Below are 17669 nucleotides of genomic sequence, written 5' to 3' on the forward strand. Positions count from 1 at the left end.
TTTTGTTTTTATAAAAAGTATTTTTTGTACTGAATTAAATTACATCTTAGGAAAGCATTTCTTTATTTGTGATGACGAAACCAACTTGAAGTAAAAATGTATTCACCAGTCCTTTTGAGAATTTATTTTCAATAAAATATTTATTTTAACAAAAGTTTTAATACCCACACCAGCCGTCTTTTTAGTGTTGCAATCCCATAAACGTACGTACCGCAGAGTCATTAAGAGATGGGGGATATGAAAAATAAAGATTGCAAAAATTTATCTCAAGTCAGTTGATATAGCTATTAAATCTTTTATTAAAGTAAAGTAGAGGACAATGTTTCGACCTTCTTAGGTCATCTCCAGATTAACAAAAGATAACAAGATGTTAAACAAAATTATTTTATGTTTTTCAATGGAAAATTAGTTATATATGTATATAAAGAGGGCGCTTCCAAAAAACAAGATGAAGCTGTCGAACTAAAGCGTAAATGGCTGAGAAGTTGGTATTGAGTGAGAAAGGGGAGATAAATTTCCTACATGGCAAAGGATTAGTTTTACTTAATGTGTGGCTGTGAATTAACCTGGTAAGCAGTATGTTATTAAACGTTGCATGTACAGTTTAATAGTTTCACCACAGTAATTTGAAATTACGAAATAGGTGAAACAACTTGGCCCATTTAGGATAAAACTTGCATTTGTTAGCCTGTTGCCCTTTGCTAGTGAAAACAAAACTATGATAATGCTTGATAAGATTTCTATGACTGATGTTAAGCCAAAACGTTAGACCTAATTATACTGATACTAAATTAGAGTAAGACAAATTTGTAGTTTACGTTTTGTTTAAAACTTGTAATTTTGGTTGGCCATGGCTTAGTACTAATAGTAGTTAGCGTGTCGGTTTGTGATTACGATTTCTTATTACACTCCATACTTCGAGACTGCATCTGTTATTAAACTTAATAAAGCGAGATACTATTTTACAAATGTAGCGGAGAAAGAAAAAATTTCGCATGTATTACATAACTAATAACAATTTCTTCATTTATGATTCTATTAATTTAAATTTTAGTCATGTCAGTGTACAGTATAAATTCCAAAAATTGCGTAAGTAGCTACAGTTTTGCATAAATCTTGTTGATATATATGCAGAACTATAACTGTCATTGTAAACTATTCCATTCTACAGATTTATGTACAAGTCTTTTTCCATTATAAAAGGGATACTGATAGTGAAATCCTTTTGTTAGATTACACTATTCAAGTTTAAGGTGAGCTCTGCTGGCTTGTGGCCACCCCCACCAGTTGTACAGTATCTGGACTTACACTGCTAGAAACCAGGTTTTGATACTTGTGGTGGGACAAGAAGGTCATTGTGTAGCCTTGTGCTTAAGTACAAACAAACAGGATTGTGGTCTTCCCTCCAAGATGCATCTAGTGTAGCTTGGCATTAATAGTAGAAAGAAAAATTAATTTAATTTATCACATAATTTTGTTTTTTTTATGGTAAATTTGGACTGTATTTTGAGTAATCAAACGGGTAAAAAAATAGTATTTAATTTGTGTTTGTTATTTTGGTAACTATCTTTAATTATTCCATAACTTTGTTTCATAAACCAATTATAATACTTGTCCAATGCTAGAAAATGTCTTAGACTGTTCATCTAGTTCTGACAGATGTGTTTGTAGGGTCTCTAAAGTGGTATACCTTCATCTGCTGTTTATTAATGTTGTGTTCATGTTCACACACCTTTTAATTTATTGTGTATTTGAGCTTTCTTTTTGTTACATACTATGGCAATATTATTTTCTGTTGGAGTTTTAAGCAGGGCTATTACTGATCCCTTCACTAACTCCCTCTAAAAAAAGTCAATTCCATTATTTGCACAAATTGAAGAGTATATATCAACCCAATGCATACTAATATACTTATTAGAAAGTAATTTCTACTTGTATACTATTACTGTATATCTGTCTCAAATCTCTTGCACCGTGTGTGCACTTAGCAACCAATTAGTGCATGAAGTTGTGTGTCACTGCTTTAATTGTTAAATGCTCATTACCTCGTGTTTCCTGGATTGCTTTTACTGAAAAGTTTGTTTTATGAAATCTGTACAGTACTTAAACAGTTAAGTTTAGGGTGTTATAGACCTTTTTAAAAAATCAAAACAGATGTATACAAATAACTAGTTAGGCCCAATTTGAAGTACTGTTTATAGTCCTGTGTGAGAAATGATACTGATTTATTGGAAATGGTTCAGGAAAGGACTGTTAAAAGATTCTGGGAATAGGAAGTTTATGTTATAGTGATTAGTTAAGACATAACATATCTTCTATTAAAAAAAAAAGTGTAACAAGTGATTTTATTGAAGTGTACAGTATTATCAGTACAGTAAAGCTGTCTGACTTTATTGTGTATTCTGAAGATAAGAAGAGAGAGGTGAATAAGGCTAGGTTCCACTTAAGATAGTTTTTTTTTTTTTAACAGGGTGATTGTCTTGCAAGACGAACTTCCTTCAACAGTAATGGAGGACATGATTTAATAGGGGTTTAAAATGGAAATCAATTTCCTGTAAAGTAAAGGGTGGGTTTAAATTTTTACTTTTCTCCAAGGTGTGTGTGAAAGGACATCCTTCAAGGACCAAGTGATCCCATGGTGTCCACTTGTTATTAAACTGTTGTGTTCAGCTTTGGCTTTAAAATTGTTATTTTCAGAAACCTCTAAGGTTTGTTGGTTTATTTGCTCTGTATGATGAAATGTATATTACTTGTTAATACATCTGCATTTATGTTGAACATGCACATACCAATATCCATGTTGATACTGTAATTAACAATGCCTAAAGCTACACTCACCCTTACATCAACAGTCCAGGTATACCACCTCAGTAAGAGGTATCCTTTTGCACTAATAAATGTGTAATTTGTAAGCTTACCTAATGGTGTGTAGTAAGTTTTTTTTTTACTTTTCTATTCCTTTTTAGAATATATTTTGTAGTATTTACCTTCTTGTGGCAAGCATTCAAATATTAATCATGTAAGTTCAGTTATAAACATTTATCAGCTGTTGTTTAATATCAAGTGATATATTCTTGAACCAAAATAATAAAAAGTACTTTACTTCTACAAAGTATTGTATGAAATGTTATGAGGGTAGAAAAACTAGTACTTTAGTAAATGAGGAAAAATGTCTATATTCTGTAGGAAATACAATGTTAATAGAAACAGTCCATGTTACATTTTGTTGGCTCATTTCCTTGAAAGTTCTACTGAAACTAAAGATGTACTCTTTTGGATGATGTGGAAATGTGGGTCCTGTAACTTTCTTTGTTGTTACTGTAATATATGTAGTTTGTAACTTTCTTTGTTGTTACTGTAATATATGTATTTTTTGTTTTGCCTTTATTATTTTTTAGATGTTTATTGCGTGTGAAGTGCACGTGCTAGAATAATGGCCGAAAGTGATGAAGATCTCACCATACCTCGAGCTGCAGTGAACAAGATGATCAAAGAAATTCTACCTAGTGTTCGAGTTGCCAGTGACGCCCGGGAACTTATCTTGAACTGCTGCACTGAGTTCATCCATCACATTGCTTCTGAGGCCAATGAAATCTGTAATGCTCAGCAAAAGAAAACTATCTCTGCTGATCATATCCTAAGAGGTGTGAATATTTCTTCAGTTGTCTTTTGGTGTTTCTTCAGATTTTGGCAAACTTGTATTGTATACTTTAGGGCTCAACATACCATTAGTTTAAAACACCACAAGAGAAGGTGTTTTGCTTTACATTAAGAAATCCATCCATTTGAGTATGATTAGAGAATTGTCTGTATGTAACCAAATGAAAGGTTAAAAATAAAACTAACCTTGTCAAGCAATGTTGTAGAATCAGGACTGCAGATGCGACGTTTTTTCATAACAATTTCATCCAGAAGTCAAAGATTAATGGTTAAAAACTTCTATTACAACCCAGGTGGTTCAAATATTATAATGTTATGCAGAGCATTGGAACCCATTAGTCAGTAGAGCTAGCCAGAGAGTAATGTTTCAGCCCATAATAAATACTAGTACCACTTCCTTAATATTAAAAAAAATCTGTATTTTTGGCTTTAATAAATGTTTAATATTTGAAAACTATTATTGAATATTAACATGTGTTTGTTATAAATTTCTGTAAAATGTCTTGTTTTTGATAAAACAAATTTTGACCACTGATCTTACACTTTTAATTTTTTACATATTATAGGCAGGAGAAACATCTAGAAAGAAATGTCTTTCTAAAACTTGTGAATTGTCACCAGTCTTGTAGATACAAGCCTTACTATAATGGATGCAGCATGTATGTCATTATCTATGTATATAGCTAAAACCCCTGCACCATCTATTGGTTGGCACCACAAACAAAAATCCATGAAAAATTTGCACTTCAGTCTTTCAGTATTCAGACAATTAGAAAAATAACTGTGGTATGTGCAACAACTATTACTTTATAAGGTAACACAAATTGAAATAAATGCATTCTCCCCACAACAAGAACACAGCTTTTACTAAGAATGCACATGAGGGTTTGATTATATTTTTTCTGATGTAATTTTTAAATATAGTGCTGAGAAACTAGAGTTCTTAAAAAAAAACTTATACTTTCAATTAATTATAGTACTTATATCAAAAATGTTATAGTTTATATCAGTAAAGTGTATTAACATTTTGAGCTCTGTACATTGAATCATTTTGATGCAGTGAGTTCTGTACGACTGAAGAACACAATCCAAACCTTTTCTTGTGAAGTACTGTTCACAAAAAAATCTTATTTAAAAAAAAATATAATTTTTTCATAACCTTTATTTCAGTGGGGTATGAATACTATAATTATTAATTAAATGCACAAACATTCAGGTAGCTTGTTGTAATTTAAACCTATTTGTGTTGTCAGATTCTTCACAAAACTATTAAGTTATTTTAGTTGTGGTAAATGATTGGTACTGTTTGTACAAGATGCAATTTCTTACAAAGTAGCATACAGTTCAATTGTTTTTACAGTGCAGAAGTTCATACTTCATTATGTAATCATTTATCTTTCTTTTCCCTTAACTACCAAACGTATGATTCACTAAAACGTTACCCAAATTGAATGTGAAAAACAATTAATATTTTTCTATCTATTTCCAGGTATATGTTAATGTGCTTATGAACTTCAAATCTTGTAGTGACACATCCCCCTTTTCTATTTAAATTGGTGTCAGTTTATAGATGTATCTGTTATTTGAAATTCATTATTTATTACTGGCCAGAGTAGGAAATTTAGGGAACTAGAAAGTAACTGTGTTATTCTGTTTCCCATGCATCTAACGTTATATTTCACATGGATTGATCTTGCACTATGTTTTTACTGTAAAGAAAAACAAATTATACATACAGTTATCTTCTCTTAAATATAATTCATGTCACACCAAATATGCTTGCCCTTTCAGCCGTGGGGGCATTATAATGTGACAGTTAATCCCACTATTCGTTGGTGAAAGAGTAGCCCAAGAGTTGGTGGTGGGTTGTGATGACTAGCTGCCTTTCCTCTAGTCTTGCACTGCTAAATTAGGAACAGCTAGCGCAGATAGCCCTCGTGTAGCTTTGCGCAAAATTCAAACCAAACCTCTTAAATATAAATATTTAAAAGAATGATAAATCCAACCAGTCCTATGAATAATTTCTGTTTATTTATAATTAAAATAGAACTGATTTAATTGCCAACAGATGGAGTACTGAGCTGTGAAAGGGTGCTTTAGGACAACTTGATACAGTAGATTGCCATAAGTGCTTTGTTTTAACAAACATGTCATCAAGTACATTTTAAATGACGAAAATAATAATACATTATTTTCTATGAACATTATGAACAGTTTATTTTCAAGAGTGTCTAGGCTGATACTGTATTAACTGCTAACTGAAATGAATACTTTTTAGTTGCTACTTGCAGGGGACAGGATACGGTGGAGATTTTAAGGATATTCTACTGTTGAGAAAGTTTTGTAAGTGAATTTCTCAGCATATCATTTGACATTTTTTATGGTTAAAACATTAGTTGAATTTTAATGGTAATACAAAAGCATGAAAGAGACCTTTGTTTTTACTTTGAGTAAAAAAAAACAACCAAAAAACCTAATATACTATGAGTTGTTAGATATAAAAATTGTAATTAGTTTATTCAAGTACACACTGAGGGATGTAGTAACATGCTTGTCTGACACACCTTATTGAAATATTTACATAACAAATATTTCTTGTTCATTTTACCATCCGACTGATTCCCGTTAGAATATATTTAGTTTGAGCTGTAACTTTGATTGGTCCTAATAAAATTAATTTCTGTTTCTCTCATATGACAGATGCCTTTGAAATTTTTTTGTTTTGGATGTAGGTTTGGTTTTTGACATACGTTTTCTCAACAGTATCTGTCCTGCTGGATTTCTCTAAATATAACTTTTGTGTCATGTCTTTAACAATTTAGGTTTTACAGTAGAGGCCAGGTCCTGTTTTTGTCCTGTGTATAATTTTATTCTAATTTTACCTTTCAGTAACATTTAAAACTAATGTTTGTAAATGTAGTTGAATAATTGGTCAGATATGACTCTAAACAACCAATGTTTGTTTGTTTTTTTTCATATCAGAACTTTTAATTATCAACAAATTACTACGTCTTTAAATTTAAAGTATATACATTCATAACTGCCATGTTATTATCAAACACAGCTGATGTAGAGATTAAAGATGGATTTAAATTATGAATGAAAACAATTTTATTAGATTATTCCTATAATAGATACCCTTTTAGACTTAGAGGAACCATAACATCTTGTTCTCATTGACCTGTCATCTGATTTATTTTTTTTAACAAATGCTATTAATGTAGGGAAGAAGAGATGAAGTCAGAAAATTGGATATACTTACCATACTTTCCTAGAGATATTAACAGAATAGTAATTTGAACTGATTTGTGTATTTGTGCAAACTACAAAAATCCAAGTAAAAACCATTTTAATGTTAATATGTGGTGCTAACATTCTTTCAGCTTTGGAAAGCCTAGGCTTCAAGGAATACAGACACGAGGCTGAAACAGTTTTGAAAGATTGTAAGGCTGTTGTCGCTAAGCGTCGAAAACAGAGTACACGTTTGGAAGATTTGGGTATACCAGAAGAAGAACTCCTGAGGCAACAGCAAGAACTTTTTGCAAAGGTAATATTTAAATAGTTGTTTATAATCATTGAAAATATATCTTCAGCAACTGTGAATAATCAGAGGCATTATAATATTCCTTTATTTTCAAGGTTTAATGTGGATGGTTTTAGTTCCTCTTACGATGTCAGTACTAATAAATTTGAGGTTTAATGTGGATGGTTTTAGCTCCTTTTACGATGTCAGTACTAGTAAATTCCAGATTTAATGTGGATGGTTTTAGTTCCTCTTATGGTGTCAGTACTAGTAAATTCCAGGTTTAATGTGGATGGTTTTAGTTCCTCTTACGGTGTCAGTACTAGTAAATTCCAGGTTTAATGTGGATGGTTTTAGTTCCTCTTACGGTGTCAGTACTAGTAAATTCCAGGTTTAATGTGGATGGTTTTAGTTCCTCTTATGATGTCAGTACTAATAAATTCAAGATGACTTTGAAACAATTTAAATTAACTACCAGTCTTTAAAAGGTAAAAGTAAACAAAACAGCAACTAATATACCTGCTTCTGACTTATCTTTCTGTTTGTACAAGATAACTTTGCAATGATAAATATTTGATACACAGCTTTAAATATTAATACCTAAAGAGCATAGTATTTTAAAATGCATTGAAGTTGAAACTTTTGTAAGTTTAGGAATAATGTTCATTAATTTTCATTATTGGTGGTGGATTTCATTAAGGTGTTGTCTTATTATTTGTATAACTATTCCAGTTAAACATTTCCATCTCTCTTTATTATAAAAGTAAATTAATAACTGGAATTTATAAATATGCTAGCCTGGTGCCTGGAGCTATCAGAATATGAGTTTGGGACAGTGTGATTTCTGTGTATAGATGTCCATCTAATCTGGCTCTGCTTGCAAGCAGTGTGTTCATGTGTATAAAATCTAACTGTGTATTTAATTTTAAGGTTTCCAGGAATTCCACTTGTGTTTTTTTTTTCAACTTGTTAAATATCTACTGTCACTGGAATATTTGTAAAACAATAAGTTGATCCATTGTAACCTTGACATATAGTCACATATAAGTGACTAAGTTAGTTATTCATGTATTAAGATATCTAGATATTTAGCTTCCTGTTTGTTTGTTTTTTAATGTATGTGATTATCTTTAAATTAGAATACCCTTTGTTTACATTTTTGCAACCTTTTATTGATGGTCAATGAAAAAGTGATGTTTGGGCACTATGGCACTTGAAACTCTATGGCCACAAAGTGTTCTGTATGTAGTGCTCTGAATGTCAAATCACTGGCTGTGTATTTTGACATTTGTGATTTTGAACTTGTAGTATACAATTTAAAAGAAATGTGAAACAAAAACACTTGTAGTTTACATGAATTTGTTAACAACTTTTGGTCTATTTTACATGTTAATTAGTTGACTATAATTTAATTTTTGTCAATTCTAGTTTTGTAACTGTGCAGGAAGTTATGAATATAGATATGTATGTCTTATGTTGTAATTTAATTATAGTGGAAAATAATTGGGTTAGTAACAATGAAGCAGTTACATCATTGTCTTAATTGTCTCATGTACAAATATTTAGTTCTTTCTTCCAGGGTAAAGTTACCAGTCTTGTATGCTAATCAACTGTGTACTGTTCCTCTGCTATGGTTACCTTTAATCAACTGTGTACTGTTCCTCTGCTATGGTTACCTTTAATCAACTGTGTACTGTTCCTCTGCTATGGTTACCTTTCTTACATGTGGTTTCATCTATTCCTTACCTTTTTTGAACTGTAGTCTTTTGGAAACAGGATTGTTTGTTTTTCATGTTTAAGCTTTGTAAAGCAATTTAATACATGGTCAGTGGTTAAAACCCATTGTTCTTGCTAATACTTACTGCAGATGACTTTTAACAAATCCCATTTCTTACATTTTGTCTGTGGTTTTCAAATGTAAAATGTCTACTACAATTTTCAAGCTTCTCCCGTCTTCTCTTTTAGCAATTATTTTAAGAACCCATGAGTGAAAGCAAAGGTCAATGTAATATCAGAGCATCTGTTGTATTCACAGCCAGTGAAGTCTTTCGTGTACTACCATGGTTCATTGAACTAACTCGGATGGAATATAACCAACATAGTGATATAAACTGGTGATATACTGGAGAAAGGAGAGTCTGGGCTTTAACCAGTGGTATAAGCTACTCTACGTGTGTTAATGGTTAAGAAACAAAATCCATAAAATCTTGTTGAAATGTAGTTATTTGAAGAGCCTCCCAGGCAGGTTGTAGCTATAGTAGTATTTTAATAATTAAACATGATTGATGTGAGTAGAGAAAGCACTATATTTTTACATATATAATTTTCTCTACAAGTGGGTTTTCTCATCATCATTTAGTATCAGAATAACTTTAATTTGAAGTCTGTTTAATTGTGTTTTAAATGTTTGTTCCTTAGGCTCGTGAACAGCAGGCTGAAGTGGAACAACAACAGTGGTTAGAAGTGCAACAGGCTGCACAACAGCAGTTAATGTTGCAGAGAATCAATTCCCAAGCTGATGAAGAAGAAATGTATTGAACTGATGTTAACTACATTTTAACGTATTAAATCACTAAACTGGTAGTGTCATCAAGAGATGGACCGATCGTCACTCCTTCATTTGCGGATGGTGTGAAAGGTGTTTGTACATTTTCTGCCATTTCAAATTATTGTATTTTGTTTGGATATATGTTGTATAAATTTCTCTCTTAATTTTTGAAAATAAAGTTTTTGTTTCTTTTCACAAAATGTCCTAAACTGATTTCCGTGGAATGACCATGCCATCCAAAATGACCTTATTTTATCAATGTTTTGTATTTTTTAACCATTTATTGTGTTTTCAACTTGCGTTGTTTCTAATGTTACTTGTTTTGTTTTGATACCTGACACTCTCTAGATGGCTGTTATTAAATAAAGTCAATTTTTCACTATGTGTGTCAAAGGTAACATTTCAAAATTTATGTGATGGCGAGTAATCACATGGGTTTTGATAAAAAGTTGATGTCCCTTTTTTCTTCTCACTGATCTGATGCAAAAATGAATCTTCGAGCCATTATTCCATTTGTAATGCATTAATATAAAATAACTTCTTGCATCTGATGTCTTGCAGGATTTCTCAAAACAATCAGTATTTCTATGGAAAAGAAAACATTACACCCATGAATTAACAGATAAGTAACCTGTTAGTGGTTACTTAGTTTTTAAAATATTAATTTTTAAATTATTATTTTATTTTTTTGCAAGACATTATTCTGGAATAAAGGACTTTATTCCAATTTACTGAATTTATATCGACACAAACTGGAGGTAATTTCGCACAAAGCTACTTTTGCAAGACAGTTCATTAACTGGAATAAAGGACTTTATTCCAACTGGATTACTGAACGTGTAAGATATCGATAGATCCTAACAAAACTGTAAAAGTGAAATATTGAGTTAATAAAAATATATTCTGTAGATATGGATCATTAATTTTATACATGTAAAAACGACTGGTTTGGGTTGAGAAAATGTTTATGTAGAGGAGCGAACAACGTTTCAACCTTCTTGGCCATCATCAGGTTTGCAAAGAAAAAAAGAGGTACCAATACAAAGGAACACCTTTATACCTATATTAATAAATATAATCAAACACCTAAACACGCCCTCTACATTCCTCCGCTCAGTTACACAACCTCCTTCAATTATGTGATCAGCTATTGGTCAGTTACCTCTTTCTTTCTTTGTGAACCTGATGATGACCGAAGAAGGTCGAAACGTTGTTCGCTCCTCTACATAAAACATTTTCTCAACCCAAACCAGCCGTTTTTACATATATATTTTTTTACAAGTGGGTTTTCTCATCATCACAGGTCATTATTTTAGTTACGGTAATAAATAAAACTTATAAAATTACACCTTTTTAAAATTACGACTTTTCAAGATATAACACCTTCCATTCTACGGTTTCACGTAAAAAACAACCTTTACCTGGATTTTTCCGTTACTTTTATATTTGTGAATCACTTTATTTTTTTGTAACAGAAAAACACCATTTTAGGCTGCTTGTAACAGCAGCTGTTCCCCAGTGGTTCAGAGATAAGTCCATGATCTTGTATCACTAAAACTCGCGTTTCGATACCCGTGGTGGGCGTAGTACAGATAGCACATTGTGTGGCTTTGAACCAGGTATTCAGCGATTCTTGCACACACAAAAAAAGGTATTATTTCGCGCCAAGAGCTCGTGACAAGTCACGTACACCTTAGAGGGTCAAGAAGAAAGGACATGTATTAATTATGTTTTAACCAAACAGGTTACTTGGAGTAATGTTTAAAGCAAGACCGTTAAAACATATCGTGTAACACAGTTATGAACTTTTGTGTTCTAAATGTAGAAATCGTTCGTTTTATTGGACGTCAAGTGTATGCCGTCACGCACACTGACGGTCATACAGCTAAACATAAAATGATAAACATTACAAGATTTGTGCTTTCCATGTAGTTTCAGATGATTTGGTAAAAAAAAAACATTTTTTTCTGTGTAAAAATAAAATAACTTAGCATAACAGGTCCTCCATCTACCCCTGAGCCGCCGGGGAATGGAGAAGGGGGTGGATTGGTTTCAGAGAAAGCCAACCCATTGTGCCTCTTCTGTTAACTTAACCTTGAATAACCTTCTATAGCTGTTGCGAAATAGTTAAATTATGTTTATTTGATGTCCAAAATTCTGAAGGTTATTTGTTCAAGGACGTGTTGAAATATTATTGGCGTTAATACTGTGTGTGTAAGCCAATCGCGTGTATCAAATGGCACTGACGTAAGATGTGGATGTCTCCTATGATTGGTTAGATAATGTGAGAGATCTTCCATTCATTGTCACCAATACTATATATGTGTGTGTGTATAATGTATAAATGAAGAGTTCAGCTTAAAGCGATTAGTGACTGTGTTGTACTGGCTTTACTGCTCCGGCTGGACATATTGTTTTCTATTACAAAATGACAACGTGGCTGCGGTGTTCCTGATGAAACACTAATTATAAAAAGTTTCTGGTTCGAAATGGAAATGTGGAAGGTTACAATCGTTTTGTTGATTACCATTAATTGGCCTCAGGAGACTAGGCTGAACTCAATAGATTTTGAATGTCCTGCCCCACAAGCGATCGATCCTTGCAGCTGTCGGGAGGAGAACATATTCTCAGGGATTCACTGTGAGGGCGTCCAAAGCTTGAATACTATCCAGAGGGCGCTAGGTCACCAGTCCCCTCTACCGATTCCCTGGCTGTATATTACTAACAGTAATCTTTTTGACTTGCCTCCCGGAGCTTTCTACAACATCTCCGTGTCTCGGCTGTTCATCAGTGGCAGTAACTTACGCTATGTGGCGGAAGACGCTTTTGTGGGGCTCGAGAATTTGGCCATGCTCGTCCTGCAGTATGATCGACTGTTCCGTGTTCCTTCGAACTCCTGGCCACCCCTTGGTCGCTTGAAAACTCTCAGTCTTGCCTCTAACTTTATCCTGAGAGTGGAACGGGGTGCTTTCGAAGAATTACCTGCGCTAGAAAGCTTAATTTTGACGGGCAATAGAATTTCTCACATCGACAAAGGAGCATTCCCTCCCACGGTAAAGTTTTTGTCCCTTGCTTCCAATCACTTAATGAGGCTGAATGGTAGCGTACAAAACTTGCCAAACTTGGAACGGTTGTTCCTTACAGACAACGATATAATCAATCTGGATGGAGAACTGGGGGGGTTAACTAAATTAAAAATGCTTGACGCTTCTCAGAATGTTATTAAGACGTTAGGTAGTGACACCTTTGTTGATCTTTCGAGTTTGACCAACCTAGATCTTGGCAATAATAACCTGGAGAGTGTTGGAGACTCTTTACATCCTTTGGCCAATCTTACTCACCTGAGTTTATCGAATAATTACCTCGATGTCCTTCTAGAAAACTCTTTCAGAAACCCAACGGCCCTTCAAGTTCTTGATCTCTCTGGTAATCGCGTGACCGCTGTAGATCTCTCCTTACGTCATTTGTCAAATCTCCGAAAACTGAATCTCACCAGAAATCGTCTGGTTACCCTTAAACACGTAGAATTGAAGTGGCTACGCCGTCTGCGTGTGTTGGACCTGTCCCATAATGAACTCACAGTCCTTAAGCTCAGTGGTCAAGATCTCGGGATGCTAACTGTTCTGAAGTTAGCAGGCAACAGAATAAAGTCCTTCTCGTTTAATCTGAACAGTTTGACTGAACTGGACATCAGCTTTAACGACCTGAGAACGTTTTCAAGTCGAGACTTGGGCAACAAACTTGGACTTCGTGTACTAAATTTAGAAGGTAAGTCTATCCCACCAATTGGAAGTGATTTTTTTGTAAAACGTCCGCACGATATTAGCAGAATGATGCGAAATAAGATAAGAAATTATAATATATATTGGAGTTTTAGTCGCCATAGACAAACCAAAGTAATCGTTTATGCAAATAAACCTGTTTCAAACTCCGTACGTTGACCAGTTAATGACAAGTTAATTGCGTTTAGAATAACTTACTTTAAACGAAAATATCAACAAACAAACGCGAATAGCTATTTTAGTGTGAGACAGATTTCTGTATCTGTTGGTTTAATAGACGGAGCAGCTGACGGAACATCTTTATGATAGACATCCTGCTGGAACATTGGCGAATTAATGACGTTAGGAACTCTTTAAGAAACCCGGCATGGCCAGGTGATTGAGGTACTCGACTCGTAATCTTAGGGTCGTGGGTTCGAATCCCCATCACACCAAACATGCTCGCCGTTTCAACCATGGTTATAATGTTACGGTCAATCTCACTATTCGTTGGTAAAAGAGCAACCCAAGAGTTGGCGGTGGGTGGGGATGACTAGCTGCCTTCCCTCTCGTCTTACACTGCTAAATTAGGGACGGCTAGCGCAGATAGCCCTCGAGTAGCTTTGCGCGAAATTCAAAACAAAAACTCTGAAGAAAATGAAACATTAAGACGTATTTCATATCTAAGCCTAACTATTATTTGTTTAAACTAAGAAAGTTGTTTGTACTTAACTGACTGTGTTTAAGAAATTAGTGTTAAAAAAGGTAAAAGAAGTAAGAAACCTTTCAAAAGAGAGAAAAAGGCGATAGACTTTAAAATTACTTATAACATTATTTAATAAGTAATTTTAGGCTACTGTTAACAACGACAAAAGTATACCACTTTCCAAGTAACTGTACAAAGTTAAACTGTTACTAGTAGTTTCAGTTACAATTAATAGTAAAAACAACGACAAAATCTTACATAGTAATTAATTACTAAAGAGAGAGACTTGCCCTAAAAGACTATACATATTACACAGCTCCCCGCTAGTTCAGCGGTATGTCTACGGATTTACAACGCTAAAATCAGCGGTTCGATTCTCCTCAGTGGACTCAGCAGATAGCCCGATGTGGCTTTGCTATAAAAAAAAAACACACACCACATTGCACTCTCTTCAGATGTGAAAATGGTGTCGAAACATATGTTGTCTTTTAGGGCAAGTTCCTGTCTTTAATAATTAATTACTGTGCAAGATTTTAACGTTGTAGTACTGTTAATTGTAAATCTCTCTATATATGTGCAAATGTCGTTTTTAAATTATTTATTAGTAATTGGTTTTCTCAGTAAAAACACTTATTTTTACGTGTCTTATTATCTTTCAAAGTAACCACTCCTACTTTTGGTAATAAAACAAACAAACCATATTTCTCTGTTTCAAAACGTAATTTATCTTATAAACAAATGTCTTTGTTTTTAGGAAATCCATGGACGTGTAATGGTCATCTCACTGATACATTTCGTGAATTAACCAATCGTCAAGTCTCTATCCGTGGTATACCTGTGTGTCCATTACCAGCCAACTAGTTAATCGTCACGTCTCTGTCCACGGTATACCTGCATCCATTACCGGCCAACTAGTTAATCATCACGTCTGTGTCCACGGTACATTTCTGTGTCCATTACTAGCCAACTAGTTAATCGTCACGTCTGTGTCCACGGTGCACCTGTTTGTTCATTACCGGCCAACTAGTTGATCGTCACGTCTGTGTCCACGGTACAACTATTTGTCCATACCAGCCAATTGTCATGTCTGTGTCCACGGCACACCTGTGTGTTCGTTACTAGCCAACGTGACCATGTCTGTGGTACAATTGTGTCTAATATTAGCCTAGTATTAGAATAATCCACAATCACTGGTTCTCACACTTTGCACTTGATTGGGAATGATGGACAATGGTATGTTATTTTAATACAGTGGAGTCTTTGTGGTGTTCACTACACAAAGTCTTGTCTAGCGGGAACTACAATGATCATTTTATAACCATGAGGACTGGATGCTGGTTTGGCATCAGGTTTAACAAGAAGGATATTACAACGTCAGTATTTCTTTGTAGTTTAGTGAATGTGTCCACTGGCACGAGGAGATGAACTAGAGCAGCAAGAAACAATGTGACAATAAAGAAACAAAACTTCGATTTGACTTCGTTTGTTTTTTCTGATAAACCAGAGAACAGTGGAATCTCAAACAAACCTTTATACTTGTTCTGTGCAAGCGAACGCTATATCTCGGTGTATGTGAATTTAAACTGGCTTGAATATTACAAAGTCTGTCCTGAACCAAATTTCATCTTCTGTTATTCACATCACAAAAATATAAGGAAAAAATATTACTTTAAGATTGTGTATAACGCACATAAAACGTAGACTGTTGTTCAACAAAACGTCCGAAACCGGTTCCTCTAAGAATACGTGGAAAATAATACCGTACTTCAAAGAAATTTCTGAAACCACTTCTTCTAATAATCCGTAGAATTTAATATTGTTGTTCAACGAAATAGCCGAAACCGGTTTTCATAAGAATGCGCAGAAAGTAAGACTGTACTTAAACGAAACGTCCGAAACTGGACTAATGATTATATAAGTATTTAACCTGTAGAGAAATAACATCTTAAATAATTAAAACATTGTTCTAATAATTTGAAACTAATTTTTATTGAAGGGGTATTTTGTTGTAATAATTATGTTTTAGACGTCCACTTATCAGTATCCCCCAATTATATAGACATAACATTATGAAGTCTTATTGGTTGCTATTACTTGTGAAAGTCCCTGGTTTAACAGTTTAATTTTTTAAAGAGTGTAAGACACTAGAACCATCTATGTGTACATGTTCTGTATCGCGTATTCTATGAATGTACGTTTAATTACTGTGTTTTTGTAATTAACAAATATGGTTCTTTTTATTATTATTTCAAATTTCTTACGAACTCGTAAAGTGAATAATTATGTATAGCCTATCGAAGATTCCTGGGTTGTTAATGGCAGAATTTGATGTAAGTAACAAAATGGTTTGTTAACTGTCATGAAGTGCATGTTGTCATCCTCACCCTAAGAAAGTGAACAGTTTATCTGAAACTAGACATTCCTCAGTAAAATCCAGGTTTCTATCTTAGTAAACATGTAGTCGACTTTGAAAATAAAATTATTCTATTTGGACAAATACCTTATCTGGTTTGGTGGAGAATGGAATGCTAATGTAACTGACATAGATTCGCTATACACACACACAACTTGTAGGATTATACACGTACAAGTTTTGTACTCGTTTCATTTTTACTGGTTTTGTTAAATAGAGGCCTATTAGCAGCAAGTTTTTTTCTCATTTGCAACCCTATACAATAAATTCCGAGTACAGCGCCATCTGTCGAACTTACTGGCTCTTCATCTTTCTTTATCTCGAGCAGACTGGAAGACGTCATTGCATCTCAGCCGTTCTGAGATACATTTTTATTTCAAGTGGACTTCTCGTCATCAAGGATGACGTCATTGTCTTTCATTTCTGGGTTGTCAGTCCACTTTCTCAGGCTAATAATATACTCTCGTTTTGTTTTTTCTCACGATTTTTCCTGTCGGTATTTGATATTCTAAGCCTTTATCACGGATGGCACGTATAAGATATTTTAATTATCTTTATCTCCTGTTTTTGTTGGAGACTTCTATGCCTTTGCTCTTTCCAGAACTTGTTCATTTGTAATCTTTTCAGTCCATGCAATCCCGAGCATTATTTTCAAAAACCTTCTTTCAACAGTTTCTAATTGCTTCGTAACTTATTTAGTTACCGTCCAATATTTACATCAGTGTAATAACAGACTAGACCAAGCATAACATATGAGATTTAGTGAGTTAGTGAGTTTTTTCATCTTTAGTACTGGACTTGTTTCTCAGAGAGCAAATCTTTTGCCTCTCCTATTCTTATCTTTATTTCTTCTTTGTGTCGTCCATTTGTTGTTCTGATAAGGTCTAGTTGATTTAATTTGTCCACTTGTTTCGTTAGTTTTGAATATTTCAAGTTAGTGTGATTTTTTTATTGTTTTCTTGATATAACCGTGCAACTCCCTCTTTCTCACATTGAGGGATAAACGTTTAACCTTGCTTTTATTTGGTTGTTTTTAAATTTCGCACAAAGCTACACGA

General features: G+C 33.7%; 2 protein-coding genes across 4 annotated transcripts; both read left to right on the plus strand.

The window, feature by feature from the left end:
* Window positions 1-411: 411 nt before the first annotated feature.
* Window positions 412-9931, plus strand: LOC143243823 (protein Dr1-like). Of its 3 annotated transcripts, XM_076487504.1 has the most exons (5): window positions 429-569; window positions 2471-2708; window positions 3399-3644; window positions 7044-7207; window positions 9602-9931. In XM_076487504.1, exons 3-5 carry the CDS (start codon window positions 3434-3436, stop codon window positions 9719-9721), a joined length of 495 nt encoding a protein of 164 aa, XP_076343619.1. In that variant the 5' UTR covers window positions 429-569; window positions 2471-2708; window positions 3399-3433; the 3' UTR covers window positions 9722-9931. The 3 variants fall into 3 exon arrangements, with proteins under 3 accessions (XP_076343618.1, XP_076343619.1, XP_076343620.1); XM_076487503.1 differs by lacking the exon at window positions 2471-2708 and having other exon boundaries at window positions 412-569; XM_076487505.1 differs by lacking the exons at window positions 429-569; window positions 2471-2708 and adding an exon at window positions 672-796.
* Window positions 9932-12071: 2140 nt separating this feature from the next.
* On the plus strand, window positions 12072-16695 carry LOC143243824 (uncharacterized). Its single transcript, XM_076487506.1, has 2 exons — window positions 12072-13499; window positions 14953-16695. Exons 1-2 carry the CDS (start codon window positions 12221-12223, stop codon window positions 15057-15059), a joined length of 1386 nt encoding a protein of 461 aa, XP_076343621.1. The 5' UTR covers window positions 12072-12220; the 3' UTR covers window positions 15060-16695.
* Window positions 16696-17669: the final 974 nt, after the last annotated feature.

This window comes from Tachypleus tridentatus, chromosome 2 (genome assembly GCF_004210375.1).
Source record: "Tachypleus tridentatus isolate NWPU-2018 chromosome 2, ASM421037v1, whole genome shotgun sequence".
Lineage (NCBI taxonomy): Eukaryota > Metazoa > Arthropoda > Merostomata > Xiphosura > Limulidae > Tachypleus > Tachypleus tridentatus.